General features: G+C 40.1%; 1 protein-coding gene across 18 annotated transcripts in view; it reads right to left on the bottom strand.

The window, feature by feature from the left end:
- LOC105464817 (latent transforming growth factor beta binding protein 1) overlaps positions 1-25,430 on the bottom strand; it is a 445,139-nt gene that overhangs the window by 253,022 nt on the left and 166,687 nt on the right. For 10 of the 18 annotated variants that reach the window (XM_024787691.2, XM_024787692.2, XM_011712889.3 and 7 more), the window contains one exon: positions 5,050-5,217. The exons of 1 other annotated variant lie outside the window; for it this stretch is intronic. In XM_024787691.2, the coding sequence (XP_024643459.2) occupies positions 5,050-5,217 (168 nt within the window). Of the gene's footprint in view, positions 1-5,049; positions 5,491-25,430 lie in introns of those variants that run through there. 7 more of the 18 variants (XM_071076485.1, XM_011712895.3, XM_071076486.1 and 4 more) reach the window with 2 other exon arrangements.

Here is a 25,430-nt window from a genome sequence, read left to right as displayed (position 1 = left end):
AATCCAAACAATGATGAATGGCAAAGGATGAGAAACTCAGTGACTGAACTAAGTTTCCAGAAAAAACTATATACTTGCCCCTCTTGAGCAGTTATGTCAGTTTATTTAATGCCTCAACGAGAGAAAATTGTCTTCCCTCCTTGTGAGCACAACCTACACAGTCAGCTTAGCAGCACGAACTGCTTCTGTTCTTCATCCCAGCACCATGGTATTAGGCTGGTTTTGCGAAATCTCCGGGAAGATTTTCAGTGCAGAGCATCAGACAAGACCCAGAACAGCTACAGGAGGCCAGAGGTTGTCATTTATTCAGAAACTTATTTAGCCTCTTAAAACATGAGCTTCCTAGCTAAAAAACTGAAAGCACTTCTCTCTTCTTCAAAATGACAAGTATCAACTTCTTTCAGAGAACTTGAGTAAATTCTCAAAGAGTAAAATCCAAATGCCCAAGCTTGAAATTCAAGGTGTTCCACAGCCTTGCACCAATCTGCCTTCCCAACTTGTCATCTACCATTATTATTTTTCATGTGTCCCACATTTAAGTGAAACTGTTCCCAATTCCCAGAAACCACCTCTGCCTTCTCATCTCCATGCCCAGTTCTAGGGGGGTAAATTCTTCCTTCCCATGTCAACTTTGCTTCTCTCTTCCCTCTACTCCCCCATCCATTTTTATTTTGGAACTTACCAATGTTTCAAGTTCCACATCTCCCTTCATTCCACAATCAGGCCATCTGCATTTCTCTATTAGCCCTTCACCAGGAGACAACATGCTTGCGAGACAGGGACAGCAAGGTGAACTAAACATTAAAACTGCATGCCATCTCTTTTCTCTCTAAGCATCCTCCCTCAGCTAGAAGTGATATTTCCCTTCTCTGGGCGCCTGCTAGCAGCTCTCTACCTTAATTTAGCGTTATTTACATATACCCTTCATCTCCTCCTCAAAGTATAAGCTCTTAGAAGGCAGCTTTATGATTTATCTTAGAAAATCTACTACCATGTTTTATACATAGTCACTTAATATATGGTCATAGGAGGCAACATGGGAGAGCCAGAGGTATTGTGACTTAGGATAAGAAAACCTGGCTGAAATAACCTTTAATCAAGCCAGTAAAGCCTCAGTGCTCATATTTGCAAATTATGGATACTACCATGTGCCTAAGAGACAGTAAGCATCAAATGAAATCATGTATGAGAACATACTTTTTAAATGGTCAAATGTTTTCTATAATTATTCAATGGGCGCTAATAGAACATAAGTCTTTTGTAACTCAGAGAAAGCAGAATCACATAAACCAAATGTGTTTTTTTGACCATCATGACTGCTTTTCAATGTCTCCACAAATAAGTTATACCAAGTGACAGTATTATTGCGTTTGAAATATTCTAGTTGTGACAACATGAAGTTATATGTTCTTCTTGTCAGAGGAACTTAAGGCTTTATAAACAATTTAAAAATCCCAGAAGGTCATCTGCATTTTAGCCCTATAAAATGTTAAGAATCCATTAAAACAACAACGGTGAACCTGCTGGCCCACCCAACGAGGGATATGTTTCCATTTTTCAAAAAGGCAGGGGTGGGGCAAACAAGGAGGCAGAGCTCAAAAAAAAAAAAAAAAAAAAAAAAAAAAAAAAAAAAAAACCTCATTATCATTAGAAACCTGCTTCATAGGAAATACCATTTAAAGTAATTATTCTGTTAAACCATACCAAAATCACTATCCATAAAAATGGGCTTTTCTAGAATCTCAGAGTGCTTCCTTTGGATACTATATTCATTTGGGCCTCACTTTTAGAGTCACATTAAGCGAAAGTCATACTTATTATTTCTCCCACTGAATACTCAAGAACAGAGACTGCATGCTCAACAGTCATGCGAAAATACCTGCCGCCTTTCACACCTGGAAAGCCCAGACTCACCCTCATCACAGACCAGAAGACCAACACAGGAGCGGCATGAAGGAAGGAAGGAAGGAATTATCCCACAAGCCTGTAAAAGAACAACCTCCACATATCTATTAGGACCTGCACTGTATGGAGGAGGTGAGCTGGGCCCAAAGAGCACATAGAGCCAATGTTACCCCAGGATTCAGCCCCCGTATGCTGGACTCTCAGTTGCTTTCTCTCTCTCTGTTATCCCAGCCAGGCTTCCCACAAGACACAACTGCATGAGGTCCTTCACTTTGTCCCTCCTATACATCATGGTCAGACTCCAGGCAGGTAAGAAAACAGATGGCAAAAGGATATCTAGATTCTAGGCATAGCTAACTGGCTTGCCAAGAAACTAAAGCAAGCTCACTTAATTAACACTCTGAACCTAAGTTTCTATATTGAAAAAATGGTGATGATCATGTCTGTTCCACATCCAAAAAAAAAAAAAAAAAACCAAAACTGTAAATCACCATGCAAATGTTGGAAATTATTTCTGTTGTGCTGATTATCAAAACTGATTATGAAGTCCACATAATTTTCCCTGGATTATGTTGACTCCTTAGAGTATGGCACTCAAGCCAAATTCAGCCCAACAAATGTTTTTGTAACACGGCCACACCTATTCTTGTTCAGATTGTCTCTGGCTGCTTTCACACTACAATGGCAGAGTTGAGTAGCTTTAACAGAAACTGTATGGCCCACAAAGTCTAAAACATATTTTATACTATCTGGGCCTTTACAAAAAGTTTGCCAGCCCTCACCTTTAAGTACTGACAAATATTAAAGATCAAAGGGAGTAGCTGACAAGTGACAGTAAATTTTGAATTTTCCCCAAACTTTAAACTATTTTCCAAAGACGTCTTTTTTGTCAAAAGATACGGTACACTATAAACAAATATAAAGAGAGAAGAAAAAAAATCAGAAAACCACTTTTTGTAAATAATAAAATTATACTAAATCAGTAAAGTCCCAAAAAGATACATGCATAAAAAATTTTTAATTTTTCTGTATTTTCAACAGATCACAGTCTATAAGTTCTACAAAATTATCATTCTTAAAGAAAGAAATATCATAAAAATTATCCCTCAAACTATCCAATATTTGAAATAAAATGTAAACAGGAGAGGGAAATAGCTCAGAATATAAATGACGTGTTTCCCACAATTTCCAGTGTGAAACTATTTATCACTATGGGCCCTTCTCACCCCATCCTCTACTTTTTAAAAAATTAAACTGCTCTGCCAACCCTCTATGGAGAGTGGAGTTCTGCTTTTGAAATGCTTTTGTAAATAATTTTGCTTCATTTTGCATTTTGAATAGGCTATGTATATTCTGTTCCTAAACATCTGGTTCAGTGCCAGGAAGGAAAGTGTGCGGCGTGTTTCGACAAGTAGACTTCCTCTGTTTCTCAAAGCCTTCAAAATATTTAGTTTCAAAATGAATACACTGGAAGCCAAAAAATTACCACCCATTTGATTATTTTGTCATTGCTACTGTAAAGATTTACAATAAACACAAGTAGGGAAAAGAGCAGTGAGTAAGGAAGGCAACCAAGAAAGATAAAGTGGGGAAAAGCCATAAGACTCATGATAGTCTACTGGAATTGCCTTTTCCTTTCCCCTCCTTGTCTGTAGCCCTCCAAGAAAAGCCAGAAAATAGTATTACTTATTGCCGATAAAAAGTCATACGATCTTAGAGATGGACTAAATTTTAGAGGCCATTAAACACAATCCCATTTGTTTTATGAATGAGAAAAACTGAGGCCCAGTAATATTAACTGGCATGCCCTATGGATTAGCTAGTTAGTGGCAGGACCGGGACCAGAATCCAGTTTCCTGATCATCAGTTCACTTCCCATTAGACTTGGCTCCCTGCCCTGCAAAGCACAATGTACCATTTGGCACCTAACAGCTAAATTCTTTTAAAAACTATGCCCAGGGTACCCCTATCATAGCCAGGAAACTCACAATGCCCTTTTAAATCGTATCTATGGGCACATATTTTTTCCAAGTACAGACTATCAAAAATATGCTTTGACCTCCTAAGGATTGGGAGTCACAATAAAGCAAAGGAATAATCAAAGAGCTAATAAGAACTTCAAGCTCTCCCTTTATTTTGTCTTGATGTAAATCAGTTTGAAATAGACACCCCTTCTCCTACCACCCCCCCAGACACACACTTCCAAGACTAAACAGCAATATTCCATAAAAAGACCAGATCTAGCCAGTGTTATTATCTGTCTGACATTTGGGTTATTCTTGTGAGTAACTCAGAAAGTAACGTGGGTGTCTGCGATTATTTGAGTACACATGCAAACCATAATTGGTCAAAAAATAATAAAAGACATTTTTCTGTGACAAAAATACTGTATTGCATGACAGCATGGCAACATGACAGCATTCCGTGGACCGCAATACTTTCTCCATTTGCAAAAAAGTAAAAAACAAAAATTCAAAACGAACCAACAAGCCTTTCTTGCAGACAGCAACTACTAGTTCATATTTAAATTAACTTAAAGGAGTACTGAGAGTAATCTACCAGTCTGTCTTCCCAAAATCCACGTTATATATCAATTTATATTCAGTCTTGTGAGACGGAGCAGAAACGTGGCAAAAGATGCAACTCCGTGTCCCTTTCTACAACCAAGTACAGGTTTTTGACAATTCTTGGAGTTTTGTTTTAGAACTTGGCTATTTTTGAAGTAAAAACTTCAAATTTCATCACCACCTTCCAAAATTTATTACATGAGTCAAATCTAATACAAATTCCACTTATCACTAGGCTGATAAAATTTGAAGCTTATCAGCACAAGTCATGCCTTAGAGTCTAAATCTAAAACCTACTCTCTTTTCTTGTACTGTATATATTCCCATTACCACACGGCTGCGTAAATGCTAAGCAATAAGGGAAAATATTCTAGTTGCCATTCCCCTAAGAAACCAAAAATCAGGTTAAAAATTATTCCGAAAGTAATTTAAAAGATCCCATGAAAGAAACATATTCGTACTCATAGACAGACATCCATTGAAGCAGAGAGCAGTGTGAATGAAGGGGGTGTCTAAATGCTACAATCTCATAAAACTCGACTCAGTAAGGACAGTTAGGGACCGTGGAGGAACTCACCCACTCGGAAGTTCGTGGCCGTCAGGGTGTCGGCAGCATGACCATTCTCACTAATGAGAGTGGTGGTGTTCCCCTTCTCACAGCTGTTCTGACAGCTGCCCTTGGTGCAGGTCACTTTACAGATGCTCGGAGTAAAGACCACCTTGATGCGGCCAGTGTGGTTACTCACTAGGAGCGGAGGCAGGGAGAAAAAAAACAACAAACACATCAGCTTAGTATCCATGAATTTGCCTTGGAAGGTTTAAAAAAAACAGAAGAAAAGAAAAGAAAGGAGCAAGAGGGGGAAAGAGAGAGCCCACAACCCGACAGGTTTAAGGAAAGAGGGAAGCCTTCAGTGCTCGCTGCTCTGTATTCAGTGGTGTCTCTGAAACAGGAGTAGGAAGCTTAGCAAACAGAACTCTGGGATGCACTCCAAAACCACATTTGAAGTCGAGTCACTGGAGTGGGATTACTAACCACAATGCTGCACTTTATTCACGGGCAGACAAAGAGCAATACCAAGGGCACGACAGATTAAAGAGCCAACCCTGACAGGCAGATGTAATGCAAAGGGGTTGGCCGTGCACCTAGCGGTGAATAAACTCTTGTGTCCTCAACTTGCATACTTTCCCTGTTTCTCCACTTATTAAGTCACTATTTGCAGCCCGACCCCTGGAAATGTTTTAGGCATGCGGCATGTCTGAAAACATCTGTCTCAAATCTCCTGGCACTCTCGGCTGAAGTGATCAAATGCTGTGACGCAGCTGCAGGAGCCCATTTCTTTTTCACAACTCCAGGGCACTATTTCTCCATAAGAATTTAGGCAACATATATTTTGTTTTCCTGTGAACAGGGCCCACCTTTAAAGGGGTAAGCCAGGTCACAGGGATAAAGGGTTGCCTCCCTAAAAATAACACCCTTGGGCTCTCACTGTCTCTATTCATAGACCACCTGGAGCAGCCACTGGGGATGGAGCTTCCTTTCATTCACGTGGCCTTCTCTTAAAAACCAAATGCTATCACCTGACCACACAGCCGAGGCTATGTGGTATCACAAAATAAGCCCTAGACTAAAAGTACATCCCGGTTTACAATCCCAGCCCAACCACGGTGTGACTCTGGACATGCCATTTCACCTTTTTTCCAAAACATAAGAGAATTGAAACTGATATTTTCTATACACTTCTAACTTTCAACCCAAGTCTCTACCGGTGGTCAGCGAGCTACGGTTCAGGGACCCAATCCAGCTCGCTGCCTGCTTTTGTAAATAAAGTTTTACTGGAACACGGCCACCCTCATTCATTTCTGTACTGTCTATGGCTGCTTTTGTGCTGTGATGGCAGAATTGCACAGAGGCAGTACGGCTTCATCCAGACCTGCCCTTCACTGCAGGATCTCAACCTGAAGTCTCTGACAAATTGCAGGACACACACAGTTTTGATTGCTCCATCTGCGATAGGCCGCCAGCCAGGTCCTTCCTCTTTCCAGGAGACTAGGCAGAAAGCAAAAATGGTAGCAGTAACTGAAGAGAACCAGTCATCTGTGAGGCTGACAAGAAGCAGTACCCTTCTGACGCCACTCCCTGACTAGAGTGGCCGAAGGGGAGAGAGGCTCTGGGCCAGCCTTTCTTATACCATCTTAGCCCACCAGAAAAGCTTGTCTCCCTTTATGCTGCTTTGGTTTGGCTAATATTATATTTTCAGAAAATCATCCCAAGATGCCTCTCTCAGACCCTCAACAAACTAAAACTGTGGTCATAAACTGAGCTCGGAAACAAACAACTTTAACCAAAGAAGCCATTCCAATGTCAAGGTTGGAATGGGGCCCCAGAGGTTTTCAAACACAACCATCTCTCATCCACTGTTTGCATTCCACATATCAAGTGGTCATGTAACCTTTATTTGAAAATCTCTAGTGACGGGCAGCTCATTACCCACAAAAGCGCATGATAGCTATGGCAGTTCCCAGCAAGTACTATTTTTTACTGAGCTGAAATCTGGCCTCACAGTAACTTGCACACATTAATCCTAATTTGGTTCCCCATGGCCTCTTCCACATGACAGCCCTTCAAATAAGTTATCTTTGAGATAAATGCCACTTAACCAAAGAGCTAAAATTAGAAGGACTTGAACACATCAGCTGGGTTGGCCATCTCACTTAGAAGAAGAAAAATGATTCCTCTGGAGGAGAAAGCCCTCCATTCTTCTCAAATGGTTTTCCAAGACATTTTCTCCTTCACCAGTCATTCTAACCCTGGAGGATCAAGACATGTTGTCTGAGGTGGGGAGATGTCCTAGTGGCCAAGCAGGCCTTCTGGCACCTTGCAAAATGACATCCAATAGGAAGCTACTATCAGTCAATACTTTAAATCGAGGACTAGCAAACTTTTTCTACAAAGGGCCAAACTGTAACTATATTAGGATTGCAGACCAAAAGGACTCTATTGCTATTCAACTCTGCGGACCCACTTAGCTGGAAAGCAGCCTGTCAAAAACAATATGTAAATGAGTGGGCATGGCGGTGTTCCAATCAAACTTTACTTGAACACTTCAGTAACCCCTCCTTTAAATGCTTATAGGACATTTTAAAGTTATCTGGGAGTCTACCTTAGAAATTAAAAAAAAAAAAAAAATGAATCCTGATTTCACCAGCAGATAAAATTCACCTAGTTTGATTTGTTTTTTTACAGTAGCACAAACAAATCAGCTTATAATCTAAGTTGTTAGACAATGCTTACAAATATCTTGAGGATACTTTGTGTGTTCAAGTGTGTGAAACCCAAGAAAAAAACAGACAACATTTTCCCACTTCAAAAGAATATAAACTCCTATTTTTTCTGGCTCGTGGTACAATAATGAAATTAGAATCTGTGTGCCAACTATTTTGTCTTCTCTGGCATTAACTTGTAGCACCAGCAGCTGCCACACAGATGCTCACACAGTCACCTAAATTATGCTCACTTAGGCGAACGGAGACATCCAAAGAAAGCAAGCACTTAATCATTATTCCCATTTCACCTCCCAGTTACAGTAGTCACTTTATAAGCACTGGAGATTCTCTGGGTCTATTGTTTTTAAAAACTTCTTATATTTCTTTGCCAAAAAAAAAATGTTTTGGCTTGGAATCATCTGGATTTTCAAAAGGCAGAGACAGTTTCATATGACTTAATTCTGATTTTTACAATGTTCACATCTTCTTGGAAGCAGAAGCTATATTTTATTTCATATAAAAATGCTTGTGTTTTACAAGCATTCTGCTATAAAGTAATCTAATTCTAAAACAGACACTTGTATTCTAAGCGGGTCCTCTCATCTTCATGAAGCACTTACTTCTACATTATAATTAGCTTTAGGTTTTCATGCCAATCTTCTCAAAATTGGTAGTGAAAATGCGCTACTGCTTTTGACACTAGATTATTATCCAGAGCTCTAACAGGATCTCCATAAATGCTGGATGGATTAGAAAATATGTTCTCTCATCTTTACTCCTTGAAAATCATTCCCACATATTTAGGGTATAGTGTAAAAAGTTTAAGTTTTAAAGTTCACCAAACAAAGATCCATGCTCTGAGCTTCAAATTCCTCACATGTGACATGCTGAAGGCAATACCACTCACCTTTCAAGAATTTAGTAGGAATTCACTAACAGTGGACACAAGCTCTCCTGCAAAGGCCATTTGGTCTATCAGAGGCCTCTTCTTTGAATGCCTTGAATAAGGTAATACTCAAGGACTCCTGATGCCTTGCAGAGATTAGGTATCCAATAATTTTGGAATAGACAAAGTAACCCGAAGGTGTCCATGGGGCAAGGGTGACTGTCGGATCTCACAGAGATCCAAGACTCATAGGATGCTGGAGGTCATTTTGGTCTAAGGTCCTGCTGCACCAGTGAGAAAACAAGCTCAGAACTAACCAGAGGCAGAAGACCATCCCGAGTGGCACCTACTGGGTGATTAGGAATTCTAAGTCTGAGAAGCAAAAGTTAGGCCAGTCAGGAGTTAACAGGGAAACCACTGGCACAGCTTCTGTGCTTGGTCCTTCAGAGGAAAAAAAAAATGCAATTTTTTGACCCCAAAATCTTAAGCAAGCACTTTAAAACTTTGTGTTTTAGAGGCCTTGGCTAGGGGTACAGATTGCCTGGAGCCATGCAGCACCTCCACTGGGCCTCCTAGTCAGTCAAGACACTCAAGAGTCAACATCCTGTCCACAGCGTCTGCCAGACCCTGTGCAAATTTATACCTCCAAGAAGAGGCACTGGCACTCGGTTTCAAACAAACCACAGATATTCAGAGTGAATGGTGAACGGGATGGAAGTGAAGCCGATACCCCTCCTCCCATGATAAAAAGCTTTCGTTTCTGTTTTGGGGTTGTTAACAACAGAGAAAAACACAAAACTGTGAAAACTGTTCTTGACAAACAGACATCAGTCTAGAAAAGAGCACAGTTGCCCTTGTTCGGTCATTAGACTAGGATGTGACCAAAAGCAAAGTCAGCCAAAGAAATAAATAAAACAAGTTCAAGACTCACATCAGATGTCATGAACAAATACAGTCTCCTCAGCATTCGTCCAGAATGCCGTGACAGCACATTAGCATGCATCCAACTTAAACAACGGGGACCAATCAGCACAGGCAATATCCTCTGGGAAGAAGCAACCTCTCTGTGGTTTAAAGCCACCACCCAGTTTAAAGAGACCTACAGGCTGATTCAATACACAAGTCACGTGTACACTCTTCAGGGTGTGAGAGACTGAGCTAACAGTTCATTCTCCCGCTTGCAGTTCATCGCTTACCCGAAGGCCAAGAATTCTTTGAAGGACAAATCATAAAAATATTAAATAACGCTTAGAATAACAGGACTTTATTGTTCAGCTCTCCAGGCTTGCTTAACTCCTCCTGGACTATTAAAATAATGCCCATAGACTGCTCTGTGTTCCTCAAGTAAGGTGTTATGTAAATAAAAATTAATATCAAATCTATTACTTCACCAGGCTGCCCCAGTCCTGGAAACCCCTCCAAGAAGGAAACTCAGATGAGATCACTAGTACTGATGTGGACAGTTCCACAGGTAAGAATCCAGAGTAACCTTTCGCTCCATCTCTTGAGTTACTGAGGCAGGAGTAACTAAAGAAAGGGACAGAGAGAGCAACAATTGCTACACCAATGATAGAAATCTAAGTCTAAGATCAAGGAAAAGCATAAGTCATTATGGCTTGGAAATCTTGCCATCTTTACAAAAGACATTTTTCCCCTAAAAATTTACCCAAACAATGGCCAATCATATTTTTAAAAATTAAAACCACTTTTAATTAAATATGCTAAAGAGAATAACTGAATAAGCAACAGGAAATAGCAGTTTCTCATGTACTTTTGAAAAGAAAAACAGAAAATTCTTTGCTACTAAAATTTCACAACATATTATGCAAGAATCATCTTGACACATGATGGAAACTTCTAACTTTATAGATAAAATCTGTGTAAGATATTTAATTTTTGAAAGAGACACCGTGGGACAGCCTGGTGTGGTTCTGGGGCCACTAAAACTGAGGTGCCCTGTTGCTGCCTCTGGTTACTGGAATGCCTTCAGCAAGTGCTGTCGCCTCTGTCCCTGGACTGCAGTCCAGAGTCTGTCCTGAACTTTTATGGGTATTCCACATCCCTAAACTGAAGAAGTATGCCTGGACAGTTGAACCCCTTCAGGGTCTATGATGTTAAAAAAAAAAAAACATTTTATAAAAAGGACAGACCATGAGAATGTCAAAAAGCCATGGATTTGTTTTCCTCGTTCTCCACTTTTATTACCAACTGTATTTTCTTTTCCCAATCACTGGCCCCAGAGTCATACCAGGCTGTTACCGGTGTCTGTTCCAGGTATCTCTGTTCCAGGCTGTTCCAGGTGTCTCTTTCAAAATGACTTTTAAAACTCACCTGGTCTAGAGCATATCTGGAAATCCCTCATCTAGAACACATCTGGAAATCCCTCCTCTGCTCCTAATTCTGAATATTAAGAGAACCTACTAGTGTTGCCCCATCCAGAACGGATAGTAGTATTTGAAATGCTGTGACTGAGAGTTGAAGAAACACATCCTCCAAGAAGAAAGGTCGTGAATCCGTTCATAAAAAGAGGAAAAAAGAAAGGAGTAGCAAGAGCTCAATGTACCCAATCTCCCAATTCTGAACTGAGAATGTAATCCACAGCCACAGTCTAGAATCCTGACAATCATGGGAGCCACACTTGGCAAGGGTTCAATGAGTTTGCCCTGGGTTTTGGGGAACTGGGAAGAGTGAAAGGCATCACGGTTCAAGATGTTACTCTAAGAGTCTGTCTCCCAAGGGGGAAACCATTTAAAAGATACATTTTTTCAGAAATGAAAAATAGCTACCTCCCTCAAAGATTCTATGCCAGTCTTTGCAGCAGCACAGCTTTAAATTCCACACCATGGCCATGTGGCTAGAGGACCCGGATGTGCAGACGTGCAACTGACAAGAAGACTGACTTCACTGCTCTCTGTAAACAGAACAAGGAGCAAAGCAATCAACACACTTACCTGTCTTCCATCTCTACTATGCATGCAATCTGCCTAGTTTGCATAGGCTCTTTACAACAACAGTGGATTACATATGCTTCACATGACTCAAATTTTCTGTCCCTTAATTTTGGAACCACAGTTAGGTTTTATTTATCCCCACATTTGTTGTTTTTCAAAGAGCAAGTAAATGGAGGCATTTGACCATTTCTATAAATAACACCTATCTGTATGTGGAGAAGCAAGCTTGACTAAATGATAGATATCTGCTGGACTATTTGTTTACCAAGGAACACATTTGATGGCTTACTCATAAGCTAAACAGGGGGCCATTCTTCTCAAGGATCCCAAATTATCTCTACCACACACTTTGAAAATTAGAATCCTATATATTTGTTATGACAAATTATTTCCAACAAAATCTAACTCCCTGAAAGGAAAGTAAGACCCTTTCCTACCTACGTCCAACCTAACCTTGCCTCCCATCACATCTCCATGTAAAGCCAGGGCCTGAGCCAGGCCACATTGTCCACATGTCCCCACTCAGACACCTCACTCACGCAGTTTCCTTTCCCTAAAAACCTCTTCCTCTTCCTTCCCACATTACATCCTTTTGACTCAACTAAAATATTCCTTCCCTCCACGATTTTCACTGACCTAGGCACAACCAAATGTTTCAACCCTCCATTTTCTCTTGACTCTTTGCAGACACTTCTATGGATATTTCTCCACTTTTCCCACCTTCCTTTGGCCTCAGTCAGGCCAAAGAAAACAGTCTGTATTCTTATCCTCTTTTTCTATCTATAACAAATGTCCCACCTGGTGATTCTCTTTTTAGGACTGGAAGAGAGAATGTGGTAAGAGGGGAGTGTCATGGGAATGGAATAAAGGGGTTGGAAATGAAGAGGCCTGTATGAACTGAGGCTGAGAATCCACGGGAAGACGGACAATGGGAAGGGAAAGCAACAGGAAGGGCAGACAATGGGAAGGGCAGAGAAATGACTTTTACTCAAACAACTAATAGCTGGAAGTCACAAAACTTTAAAGGAGTTGAATGTCTCAGGCTTCTACCACCTTTGTAAAGAGGGCTTGGGAATTTTCTTCGGACACCAAGGCAGACATAGTGAAGGAAATGACTTATTACACTTCAGGAAATTTAAATTCTGCTTAAGAGAAAAAAAAAAAAAAAAAGAGTCAAAAGACAAGGCAGAAAAGAAAACCAAAACCTCCTGGGCCCTGAACACACATTCTGAGTCACTGGAGCTGCCAGGCCAGAAGTAGATATCTTGATGTGCCTCTAAGGGATCCCAATTCTTTCATGCAAGCAATAAAAATCCAGAGCAAACAAAAATAAAATTATAACTTGAATGCATTATATTTTAAGAATCACCAAAGAAGTCAAAGATATGAACATTTTTGCAATGGCCAAAACAACTCTCAAGTTTGATGGATTCAATGTAGACAAAAATCTGTTGAAGCAGTTATATAGAAAATCGGCATTTTAAAATCTCTCAATTAATTTAGAATTAGAGTATCAGGGAATCCAAGCTTGCAGAATACTGATTCTGTCATTTACTTCATTTTTTGTTTTTTCCCAGTACAAACTTCTCTCTGGCTCAGTTTTTAAATGACTGCATCCAATGGCCCCAAATACTCCCCCAACGGGACTACTGCCAAACTCAATAGAGCTCATCATTAGGAAAGATTTCAGCCTCAATATCCTTTTCTCAAAATCATATATATCTAGCTATGCTCCAGTATTATGTGATAAATAAAACTGAAAAACGATCAGTTGCCAATAAACAAATTACTGATGTATAATTGTACACTGTAAATTTTCTAGCTGTCAGCTAATTCTTTTTAGGTTGACCATTTTCAGCTTCCTCGTTTCCTTTGACTTTCATTAAAAGAGTGCCTCTTCTGTTAAACACTGTGATGGTTTTAAAATATGTCCACAAATTCCCTGATATTTCTCTCTTTAAGAGGTGAAATCTAAAAGCCTAATCTCCCCTTGGACATAGGCTAGTTTTTGTGAATCTCGTCTAAGAACAAACCAGACATGGTGGCTAATGCCTGTAATCCCTGCACTTTGAGGGCTGAGGCAGGAGGACTGCTTGAGTTCAGGAGATCCAGACTAACACTGGCAACATAGCAAGACCCTGTTTCTAAAAAATAAATAAATAACAGAATAAAAATGGAATGATGCTTTGCAACTTCGGAGACTACATCATAAAAGACACTGTGGCTTCTGTCTTGGTCTGTCTGTTGGATCACTCACTCTGGGGGAAGCCAACTCCCAAGCTATGAGAATAGTCAAGCAGTCTAAGGTGAGACTCACTCATGGGGCAAAGAACTGAAGTCTCCTGCCAACAGTCACATGAGTGAACCACCTTGAAAGTATCTTCTAGGCCCAGTCAAGCCTTCAGATAACTGCAGCTCTTACTAATATCCTGGCTGGAGTTTCATGAAAGAAACTGAGCCAGAACCAACCAACTGAGGTCCCTCTAAATTCCTGAACCACAGAAACTCTTAAGGTAATGTTTATGGCTTTAAACCACTACAGTTTGGAGTAATTTTTATGCAACAACTGATAACTAACATAAACATACACACACACAAAACACATTCCTCTTCCCTTCTGCTTTTCTTTTTGCCCAGATTCTGAGAACAACAGAAATTATGGACCTTTCTAAATGCACAAAAGCACTGTCTACATGAATGGCAGACTCGAGAAACAAGGACTGAGTGCCTACTAGGCTACAGAGAGCAAATACACACGACAATCATGTAAGCTGCAATCACACCCATTTTGCCAACAAGGAAACCACAGAGATGTTCATCAGAAGCTTGACCATGGTTGTTCTGTTAGGAAACAGTGAAGCTGGGATTTTAATGCAAGTCCTTGTTCTTTCTTTCCTCAATATACCCCAATGCCTCTCCTATACTTGTAATGAGCATTACTATGAAAAATATATGACACTTAGGAATGTGAATGCTATACACTTGGGAAATTAGGATGAGGGAGAGAAACAAGCATAGATTGAGTACCTATGTTATGTGCTCTGCAGTATGCTAGATATCTTATATCGACTTCACCTCACTTTATTCTCACAACAGTCCTACAGAACAAGTCTTAAGATCTTTATCTGTAAGACAAAGAAACTGACAATAAGAAGTTCAAAGGGAAAGAATACAATAAAACTATCCACACGCTCTACCCTTTAGGATGTTGAATCCAGAGCGCATAAAAAGATACTCAGAATAATGCCATCCAACCTATCTACCTCACAAGACTGTGGCAGGGGCCATGTGAAATAATTTGTATGGATATTATTTATAGGCTATAAAATTCTATGCAAATCAAAGAAAAAATCCTTACACGTGGTCAGTTTTAACTGGAGCAACTGTTAGAAAAGCTCAAACCAGTAGTGACACTTAAACCATGATATACTATAGAGCAAAATATATAACCACTTCCAAATCTAGGAAAATTTTCATCTTGTGATATTTGCTTTCAGATCATAACTATTATTAAAGACTCTAGAATAACGCAAGATTCTACTGTGGGCTTTGGTTCCACCGTCATTTCCAGATACCACCTGATAATTTGACTTTGTTTGACAGGGATCCTAATGAACGTCAACCAGCTGTAGGAACCCACTGATTAGAAAGGTTTACTCTGCATCTGAATAATTTTTTTTTTTTTTTTTTTTGAGACGGAGTCTTGCTCTGTCTCCCAGGCTGGAGTGCAGTGGCACAATCTCAGCTCACTGCAACCTCCGCCTTCTGGGTTCAAGTGATTCTCCTGCCTCAGCCTGCCAAGTAGCTGGGATTACAGACATGCACCACCATGCCCAGCTAATTTTTGTATTTTTAGTAGAGATGGGGGTTTCACCATGTCAGCCAGGCTGGTGTCAAACTCCTGACCTCAAGTGATCTGCCTGCCTCAGCCTCCTAAAGTGCTGGGATTACAGGCATGAGCCACTGTGCCTGGCCGCATTTGAGTAATTTTTGTTAAGCTAAACAACTCTTGTTAGCAGCTCTATAGTTACATAACAAATTTTTAAAACATGTTATTGTGTTAAAAGTCTTACATATAATACAATTTTAAAATATCTAAAATATAGTCACATTTGACTTTGCACTAGCCTAAAGATAACTTACACAAACGGCTAAAGTGGCACTTTTTTTCAATGAAAAAGATTGATTTCTGTAATTTTAAACTCATTTTTCAGTTCCTAACTTAAGGAATACATTTTAAGTAGTAGTCAAGTAATATGCAAGTATTATAATATTTAATTAATGCACATAAAGTGCTTAGTACCATGGTTGGCATGCAGAAAGTGCTAAAGAGATGAGGAGGAGGAGGGTGGAACTTACCTCGTGTCTTTGCTGAGACAAAGGAGCCTATGTCCAAATTTCCTAACTACCTGATCTTCAATTTACAATATCTTCAGCACATTTGTTTGTATTTTCTTGCTTAGAGTATATGTTCTTAAGGCATATTAAGGTGTGGTTTGGAAACTGGGATCTCTGACAAGAAACAACATGAATCACTTTCTCCATTAATATTCTTTGAAAAACCCCTTCAAAGAGAGGCATCTAATTTTGCTAGATTTCCACGTTCAAGACATGGCAGAGCATGCCTGTTATGTACTTACACACATACCGCACTGCGGTTGCCAGAAAACCCATATCAAAAAAAAAGATGAATGAACACAAGGCATGATGGGATCCCAGGAATCTTACTGAAAAGGTTTCCCAATCCACATTCACTAACTGAAGCTAGACATTCTCCATTCCACGTGGGAAAGAATCCCCCAGACCTGAGAAGGCTTCTGTTAAAAATTCCAATGGAAGCTGAGACATGAATATGGCAATACCATCAAGGTCCTAGTAACCCACAGGCCAGGCAGAACAATTCTCCAAGTGTTGCAGAGGTCTCAGGGAACTGATGGAACTGACCCACCCACTCCTCTTTCCATGTGCCAAGCTTGCTTAGAAGTGAATGTGGATAGGACTAAGAGCTAGAAAGGGAGTGAGGAAAAGCTGAGCAGCTGGGTTTTCCCTCTCTAGAAGTCAAGCTTTGGTGCTGTGCCTAACCAGGACATGCAGCTGTTACACAGCAGAGTAGAAATAGAACTTGTACTAGCTGAGGTCTCTTGCCTACAAAACAACAAGAGGGTGCACATTATCTCGAGCAACAGGATGTTCAAGTGCACTTGGGTACAGCAAGAAGGAGACAGAAAAGAGAACTCAGAACCCAGAACCAGCTGACCATATAAGCCAAACCTCATGGAGCCTAAGACACAGCTTGAGTAACTGAAAAGATGTTCAGAATCCACAGCACTGGTAGCAACCCCATTATATGCTGCCCATGCCCACCTCCCTTCAGAAATGCTGTTGAACTTCATTCTTGTACCCAACATTAACATGGTAGGATTGGCTACTTCTCTGGCTACTTCTGCTTCTTTTCGGTATTATATTTCCGTTCCAGTTACTTACTGTTTAATTCTAACTTACGAATTCCTTAAGAGAGATTCTGATTAATCTAATTTCGTCAACATCATTCCTGTTTGGGAAAGCGCCTCTGCCACGCCACCTTACAAGCAGCTGCCACCTCAGATTGGCTTTACTTGAGTCAAGTGCCTACCTGTTTTCCAGTCTACTGTGGCCAGAAGGTGAGGTCACCCATAACATCGCTTTTACCGAAAGGCAGCCTGTCTGATTACAATAGTTATCATCTGCTCTAAGACTAATGATTGATTTGTCCAGATTGTTTTAAAAAGTAAATATGCCCTGCTGAAATGGTAATTTCGGAAAAACAAGAGATTTCAAGGGAACTGGCATGCAGCAGACCGGATGCATATGCCTTTCTCGTGGTAGATTCATGGTAGAGGAGGAAGAGAGGAAACACGCAAATCCTCTTGAAGTTCCCACTCAGAACCCATAGATTCGTTCCACCCACACTCGATTGGTCAAAGCAAGTCACATGGTCAAGCCCGGCGTTAAAGGGACTAGCAAAATCCAGGATCCCCACAGAAAGCCATGGCAAGATGGAGGGCGGGTGGTGGAAGAACTAGAAAGAACTATGCATATATTATACAATCTACCATGTTTATTATTTATTCTCGGATGAATAATATTCTCGGAGAAAGTCAAATCAGTCAGAGAATCATTCTTAACAAAACTATATCCACCACCTTTTCTCTCCTATAAAGACAAACTAAAGTGCATTTAAATATTCCTTCATTTTCATTAAATTTCCACAGTTACCAAAACCAAAACAAACAAAAACTCTTTGGACCAGAAAGCATGTACCTAACTGAATCACAAAAGGTCAGTACAGTATTTTTGACTGATGAATAAAGGAAAAAAATATAAATCAAAAGATTTTGTTTGGGGGAGGATTACACTGTAACCTTCTAAAGTAAAGCAGATGCATGCTCCAGCCAGCTCCTCCATGGAATGTAAGCTGAAAGCGTGGGAGGAAGAGCTCTTGGTTTCTGCTGGATCTCAGTCAAGCAGTTGCACTCATGAGATGCACCTGTAGCCATTAAGGGGTGTTGGTTAAACAAGGAGCCCAGCTGCCGGGTGCCTGTGCTTCCAGGCCTTGTTAGGGAAGAGCACTCAATCCCACACAAGAAGCCCAGAGGCCATCAACACAGGCACGGCCACCGCCCTCTCACCTGCTCTCCGGATGCTTTTCTTTCTCTCACTAAAGCTTTCTAAATCTGTTTATAGGATATAAGGACTTTCAAATAATTACGATGTTTTTCACAAAACACTGCATATTTAAAATATTTTCATTCAATAAGGAAAAAAAAAGCTAGAACCTTGGAAAAGCAAACTTGTGAAGCGCAGTTAGGGCTACAAGAATTTTTCTTAATGGAGCTTCCTTTATGGATAATGTAAGAAACTAAAAAAAAAAAAAAAAAAAAAAGACTTTACAAAATTTATTTCCACTGAAGAAAATCAGACTAATTAGAAAGTTTTCCAACAGAACTAAAAGAAAAGAAAATGTATTTAAAAGTGTCAGAAAGTGGATCTAATGAGAAATAACGATGATAATCACCAAAGTCAGCTCCACGCAAATTATATTTACTCAGGGAGAGATTTGGGCATTATTTTTCCCAACTTGCATACCATGCTAAGTATTAAGAAATTGCATGTAAGTCTGAGTAGTCAACCACGTACTAAAGAGGTTCTGTAGTCTTTTAATAGCATAGTACTTTGCTTAATAAAGATGACATTTAATTGCAAAAAAAATTACTTTAAAAAATACACATAAAATACTGTTGGTGGGAGTAGAAATTAGTTCAATCATTGTGGAAAGCAGTTTGGCAATTCCCCAAAGAGCTAAAAGCAGAACTACCATTCAACCCAGCAATCCCATTACTGGATATATACCCAGAGGAAATCATTCTACCTTAAAGACACATGCACGTGAATGAATGTTCATTGCAGCACTATTCGCAATAGCAAAGACATGGAATCATCCTAAATGCTCATCAACAACAGACTGGATAAAGAAAATATGGTACATATATGCCATGAAATACTATGCAGCCATAAAAAAGAATGAGATCATGTCTCCTGCAGAAACATGGATGGAGCTGGAGGCTATTATCCTTAGCAAACTATGCAGGAACAGAAAACCCAATACCACATGTTCTCACTTGTAAGTGGGAGCTAAATGATAAGAACTTATGAACACAAAGAAGGGAACAACAGACCCTGGGGTCTACTTGAAGTGGGAGGGTAAAAGGAGGGAAAAGGGCAGAAAAGATAACTATTATACTGCGCTTAATACCTGGGTGATGAAATAATCTGTACAACAAACACCCATGACGCGTGTTTACCTAGGTAACACACTTTCACATGTACCTCTAAACCTAAAAGTTAAAAAAATACACACATATATACTTGATTGAATATATGTGTGTATATATACACACAGCCATCATACATATATACACGTACGTATTTCTTGGTTTAAAGTTTGCTTGTCAGAAGAATTAATATAACCATATTGCAATTACCTCTTAGGAAAGAAAGTTGTTCTCCAGTCATGTATTAACTTCTACCTCCTTTGTATGGGAACAAAAAGAAATTAGGGCAGCCAGAGTAGGGTTAATATTCAGGAGATATTAAAAAAACAAACAATGCAGAACTAAAATCACAGAAAATAACACAAAGCCATTTTTAAGAAATGTCACATATAAAACGCAAGAAAGGTATTTATGGGCCGGGCACAGTGCTCTCGCCTGTAATTCCAGCACTTTGGGAGGCTGAGGCGGGTGGATCACAAGGTCAGGAGATCGAGACCATCCTGGCTAACACGGTGAAACCCCATCTCTACTAAAAATACAAAAAAATGAGCTGGGCATAGTGGTGGGCGCCTACAGTCCCAGCTACTCCGGAGGCTGAAGCAGGAGAATGGCATGAACCCGGGAGGTGGAGCTTGCAGTGAGCCGAGATCTCGCCTCTACACTCCAGCCTGGGAGACAGAGCGAGACTCCGTCTCAAAAAAAAGAAAGAAAGAAAGGTATTTATGGATCCTTACGTCAAAGTGGGGATGGACTTACTCCAATGCAGTCATTTTCAACATTAAGAGGACTCTTCTATAAGGAATCTAATTCATGAGAAGACAAAGCATTCTACTTTAAGTCCCTGGGAAACATCTCATGAGCAGTATTTTGCATGGGCCTATTTTATTTTGAATCAAAACTATAATTTCTATTCTAATAATGATTAATTTCCTCACAACTCTTTCCCAATCCAAAAGTAAAATCTACTAAAACCCTCAATTTCTGGCAAAGATATCCTAAGGCTGAGGAGCCCCCATCTCTTTTCTTTTTCTTTGCTTTAGTTTCCCCACATGCAAACAATAAATTCATTTGTATTACTTTTCCCTAGGGAAAAAAAATCAGTCTGACTCCAGAATATTCTGGAGCCATACAGTATTGATTTCTTAAAATCAGTCTCAACACCTATAAATGTCCTTGAATTTGCTTGTTTCTTATAAACTCTTGGGCCCTTGGAATTAAAACCTTTCTCTGGCAGTGAAGGCTGCTCATCAAGGAATTTAAACTACGTGGTCCTTCACCCTAGAAGGTTTTTCTTCTTTGCTGTTTTCATATTGCTGGATGAGCTTCTTGGAAGTGTTTATAACCAATCCATATCTACTGTTTCACAGTCATCTTAAACTTCATGTGGCCTATCAGGGGGCAAAGAGAATAATCATGTTCGTACGGCTTCCCTGAACTGGGATGTTACCAAATAGCTCTCAGATATACCATCCTCCCCTCCACGCCCTAACCCAGGATAACATGCATAGCAAGACTGCTCATGAACTTTTCTTTGCAATAGATCATATCCTGTCCTTGAATGAAATCTGGATTCCCAAGGATACCAGCTCAGCAGAACCCTGTTCATCCACATTCACCAGAATGCCTTCTCAGGTGTCAGTCTGTACACAGTTATAATGTTGTTTTACTGTCTAGGCTTTCAGACCGAAAAATTTGCCATAAATCAGTGAAAAGTAGATGTCTTTCTTTCAGGAATCTTTAGTACTAACATCCACATGGTCATACAGCTGGGAAACTGGCTCACGGTTCCTGAGTCCCACACAGAATTGTGTATGGGACAAGCAGCTTAAGGAACTTGCTGATTTTGCAAGGAAAAAAAGCACAAAGCTTTATCATTATTCCTTCTTTAAAACAGTTTGTTTTCACACCTAATACTCATCTTAAATGCTTAAGCAGTTTTTGTTGGTTTTCATCAGCTCTTGTAAGATCATTTATGGCTGGTCCAACTTCCACGGCCTTTTAGTACCCACTGGGTTGGTGTAAGCCAATCCCAAAGACACGTTTTTGTTTTTGTTTTTGTTTTTTTTGCACACAAGTTAAAGGTAGTCTCCATGCAGGGAGGGCTTTCAATGCTGCAGAACGTGTTCTCTGGAAGTCTTCTCTCCCAAGGACCCACTTGGTCCATCTGGAAAGCTCTGCCCTATAAGGCTCCCAATCAATCTGTCAGGACCTGTCAGCAAGGATGTCTCAGAGGAGCAGAGTTGCCCACATCCTAGATTTCTCCTGCTGCTGCTTCTGTTCTCTCTTCACACGAGTGTGCTTACCACCCATATCCTAAACTTCAACATCCACATTAAGGCTACAGCAGTTCTCAGGACCAGACTCTTCCTCAATAGCATTTTCAAATGGCTCCTCCTCTGAAGATCTCCAGGTTGCAATTCATCCCATGCATAAAAATGCTGCTCCAATTCCCCTCATCTATACTTACTATATTTGCCTTTATCCAGTTGCCACCCCAAGGATTTTCCCGTCTTCTGCAGCATCTATCCCATAATGGGTGCTCTCAGCTATACCAGGGACACCTCCCATGAGCATTCGGTAACTGGCACTAGCCATTCAGAGCCTTTAGGCAATGTTCTTGCCCACCTCCCTGAAGTGGCTGGCATAGGCAGATCTGTCCATGTTAAATACCTCCTATCTCCTAACATTCAGCTTTGTTTTACCAAAGCAAAAATCTTGAATGTCTCCTCTAAGTCTCTGCCAAACCACTCTGCTCTCTCACTCAGGGCAACCAGGAAGACCCAGACAATCTTACTGGTAACCTCTCTGTGGTATCAGACTGCAACCATAAAGAATCTTCGCTCCAGACACATGAACTTCCTTTTTCAAGGGGAGACAAAACCATTTATCCTCAAACCCTGAGATGTTTTCATAACTTGCCATGCTTCTTAATGTCAGTCTGAACTGAAGCCTGAAGGCTAATGCTACAGGCAAGACATTCAACCACAGTATTAATAAAAGTAAAAAGAAGAGGCCTTGTATGTCCAAAGCGTCCATACTTCTCTTAGTGTGGAACTATGGACTGCGATCAGGCCAGAACTGGGATTCAGGAGTTCAGGCCATAAAGCTGCTGCTATGAGAACAACAGACTCTCTGCATCTGTCTCAGACCAAAGCTCAGGAGACCTGGGGAGCTGTTCTATCTTCAAATGGAGGTGCCAGATTTCAGTCAGCCCATGATTGATGGCTGGGAGTCAAGCTGCCCCAGCCTGTTGCAAAGACTGAGAGAGGGCAGCACAGACCAGAACTCAGGGTTAAGACGTCTCCCGTGGTGCCAGCACGGGTGGGAATTACATTTTCTTCTGTCAGAAGTCACTTAATAGGGACCCTGTGTGTGCTTCTTCACTTCTGTGGTTTCTTATTTAAACAAAAAAGGTTAGGTGTAACACTTTAAGTAAAAAGTGGGCTTGACCTCATTTTTCCTTTCCTTTTTTTTTTTTTTTTTTTTGCAATTTAATGGTACTATGTGTTTGGAAATGCCAGTCATTTCTCTCTCTCTCTCCCCTACAACAGCACATCAGAGGACAACTAGGCAATTTAAGAGCCTGAGTTATATCTATTTAAAGATTTTTGTGGCCGGGCGCAGTGGCTCAAGCCTGTAATCCCAGCACTTTGGGAGGCCGAGGCGGGTGGATCACGAGGTCAGGAGATCGAGACTATCCTGGCTAACATGGTGAAACCCCGTCTCTACTAAAAATACAAAAAAAAAAAAACTAGCCGGGCGTGGTGGCAGGCGCCTGTAGTCTCAGCTACTTGGGAGGCTGAGGCGGGAGAATGGCGTGAACCCGGGAGGCGGAGCTTGCAGTGAGCCGAGATCACGCCACTGCGCTCCAGCCTGGGAGACACAGCGAGACTCCGTCTCAAAAAAAAAAAAAAAAAAAAAAAAAAGATTTTTAAGACGTTACAGTATAAAACATGACATCTGCCTTTCCTGAAATTATTTAACACTTTAAGTAAACAGTGGGCTTGTCCTCACTTTTCTTTTTTTTTCTTTTTTTGCAATTTAACAGTACTATGTGTTTGCAAATGCCAGTCATTTCTCTCTCTCTCTCTCTTTCTCCCCCACGTTAGCACATCAGGAGATAAACTGGCAAATTTTTTAAGAGCCTGAGCTATATCTGTTTAAAGACCTTTAAGAAGTTACTGTTTAAAACATGACATCTGCCACTGCTAAAATTTTACATTTCTGCTTTGTTGAATTTAAATAACTAAAACTTTAGATGACTTTGAAATATAAGTATCCTATTTAAAACCTAAGCCCATCTTGAGAGAACAACAACTGGAATAAGCAATGAGAAATCCAATTTGGAGAAGTTCAAATTTCTAAATCATTCCAAATATTAAAGTGATGTAGTAGAAAAGGGACTAAAGAGGCGAATGCTTAAATTGGAGCTTCTCTAATCTTTTAGATCTTCTTTGCACAGTCTGGAAACCAGTTGTCTAGGGAACCATGTCAGTTACATGGCCATTGCTGCTCATCCTAAAGATCTCCTTTATAAGTAGCTCTACAATCTATCTTAGTAAGTCCTTCGGTGTCTTGTAACTATGATGATAAATACGTCCTTCCACCATAGACTGTACTTAAAATATTATTTGCTGGCTTTAATATTATAAAACATTCCATATCATTTTTACTACGACAGCCCACAGTATGATGTAGACACTTACTATACCCTCAAGGACTTTTTCTAGCAGGTTGTGTCAAACTAATCTCTTTTTGTGTGAGTTACTTGGGTTTGCTCCTGAACATGTGCTATTCTAATCTTGACTGACCATTTTTATAAGATGGTCTTCCAAATGTTATGTCATTTCCATTTTCTTCCTCTGGGTTAAAATATATATATATACACTATACTAAACACAATATAATTTGGTTTACATACGGAATTCTTTCCTACAAGTCACCAATGAAAACACTGTATAAAGCAGACCCCACCCCTACCCCATACCACCCTTAAGACTTCTGAGAGCTTATGAGCTCAATTCCTTGGAGCTGAAACTGAGTCTCATAACTACCTACTTGGCAATAATTTTTCATAAATATTTGTTATTTTAAATTGAGATATGATTCACATGCCACAGAATTCACCCTTAAGTGTATAATTAAGTTTGTTGGGTTTTTTTTTTTTTTTTTTAGTATTTTCAGGTTTTGCAACCAGCATGACAACCTAATTCCAGAACATTTTCACCACCCCAAAAGAAACCTCTTACCTATAAATAACTATTCCCTATTCCCACTCTCCCCTGTCCCTGGCAACCGCTAATCTTCTTTCTGTGTCTGTGGATTTGCCTACTCTGGACGTCTTATAGAAATGGACTCATATAGCATGTAGTCTGGATTCTTTCACTCAGCTTGTTTTCAAAGTTCATCCATGTTGTAGCATCTATCAATATCTTATTCCTTTTTATGGCTGAGTAATACTCCTACACTGTATAGAGATATATAGCTCAGTTTGTTTATCCATTCATCACTTGATGGACATTTGGGGTTGTTCCCACTCTCTTGGCTATTATAAGTAATGTTGCTATGAACATTCATGTACAAGTTTTTGTGCGAACATATGTTTTCAGTTCTTTTGGATATATAGCTAGGTGTGGAATTGCTGGGTTATATACTTCTATATTTAACTTTTTTGAGAAACTCATACAGTATCTTAATGTGATACTGTGTTGTGATATGGCTGGTACTGGTTCATCCCATAAAAATATTTCTACCAATACCAAAAAGTTTTCTATAAGCAACCAGGAGTAACATCCCATTCCTTTCCCAATTGCTGTGTGGTCTGTCATTCTAAAATTAAAAGAAACGAGACTTATCTAACACAAGTGGTTTCCTGGTAGTTCATGCTTTTCTGGGTGCCTTCAAACTAAGTGGGAACATATCTGAGAATTGTCATGCTCTGGAGGGTGGGTTGGTGGGGACACTGAGAATGAAGGACAGCTGCTAGAGGCATGGCCTCTTGGGTAGCTTTTGTCATGTTCCAGGCACCAATCAATCAGGTCCAATA

The sequence above is a fragment of the Macaca nemestrina genome, chromosome 13 (assembly GCF_043159975.1).
Source record: "Macaca nemestrina isolate mMacNem1 chromosome 13, mMacNem.hap1, whole genome shotgun sequence".
NCBI lineage: Eukaryota > Metazoa > Chordata > Mammalia > Primates > Cercopithecidae > Macaca > Macaca nemestrina.
This window is presented reverse-complemented; position numbering and strand designations above follow the sequence as displayed.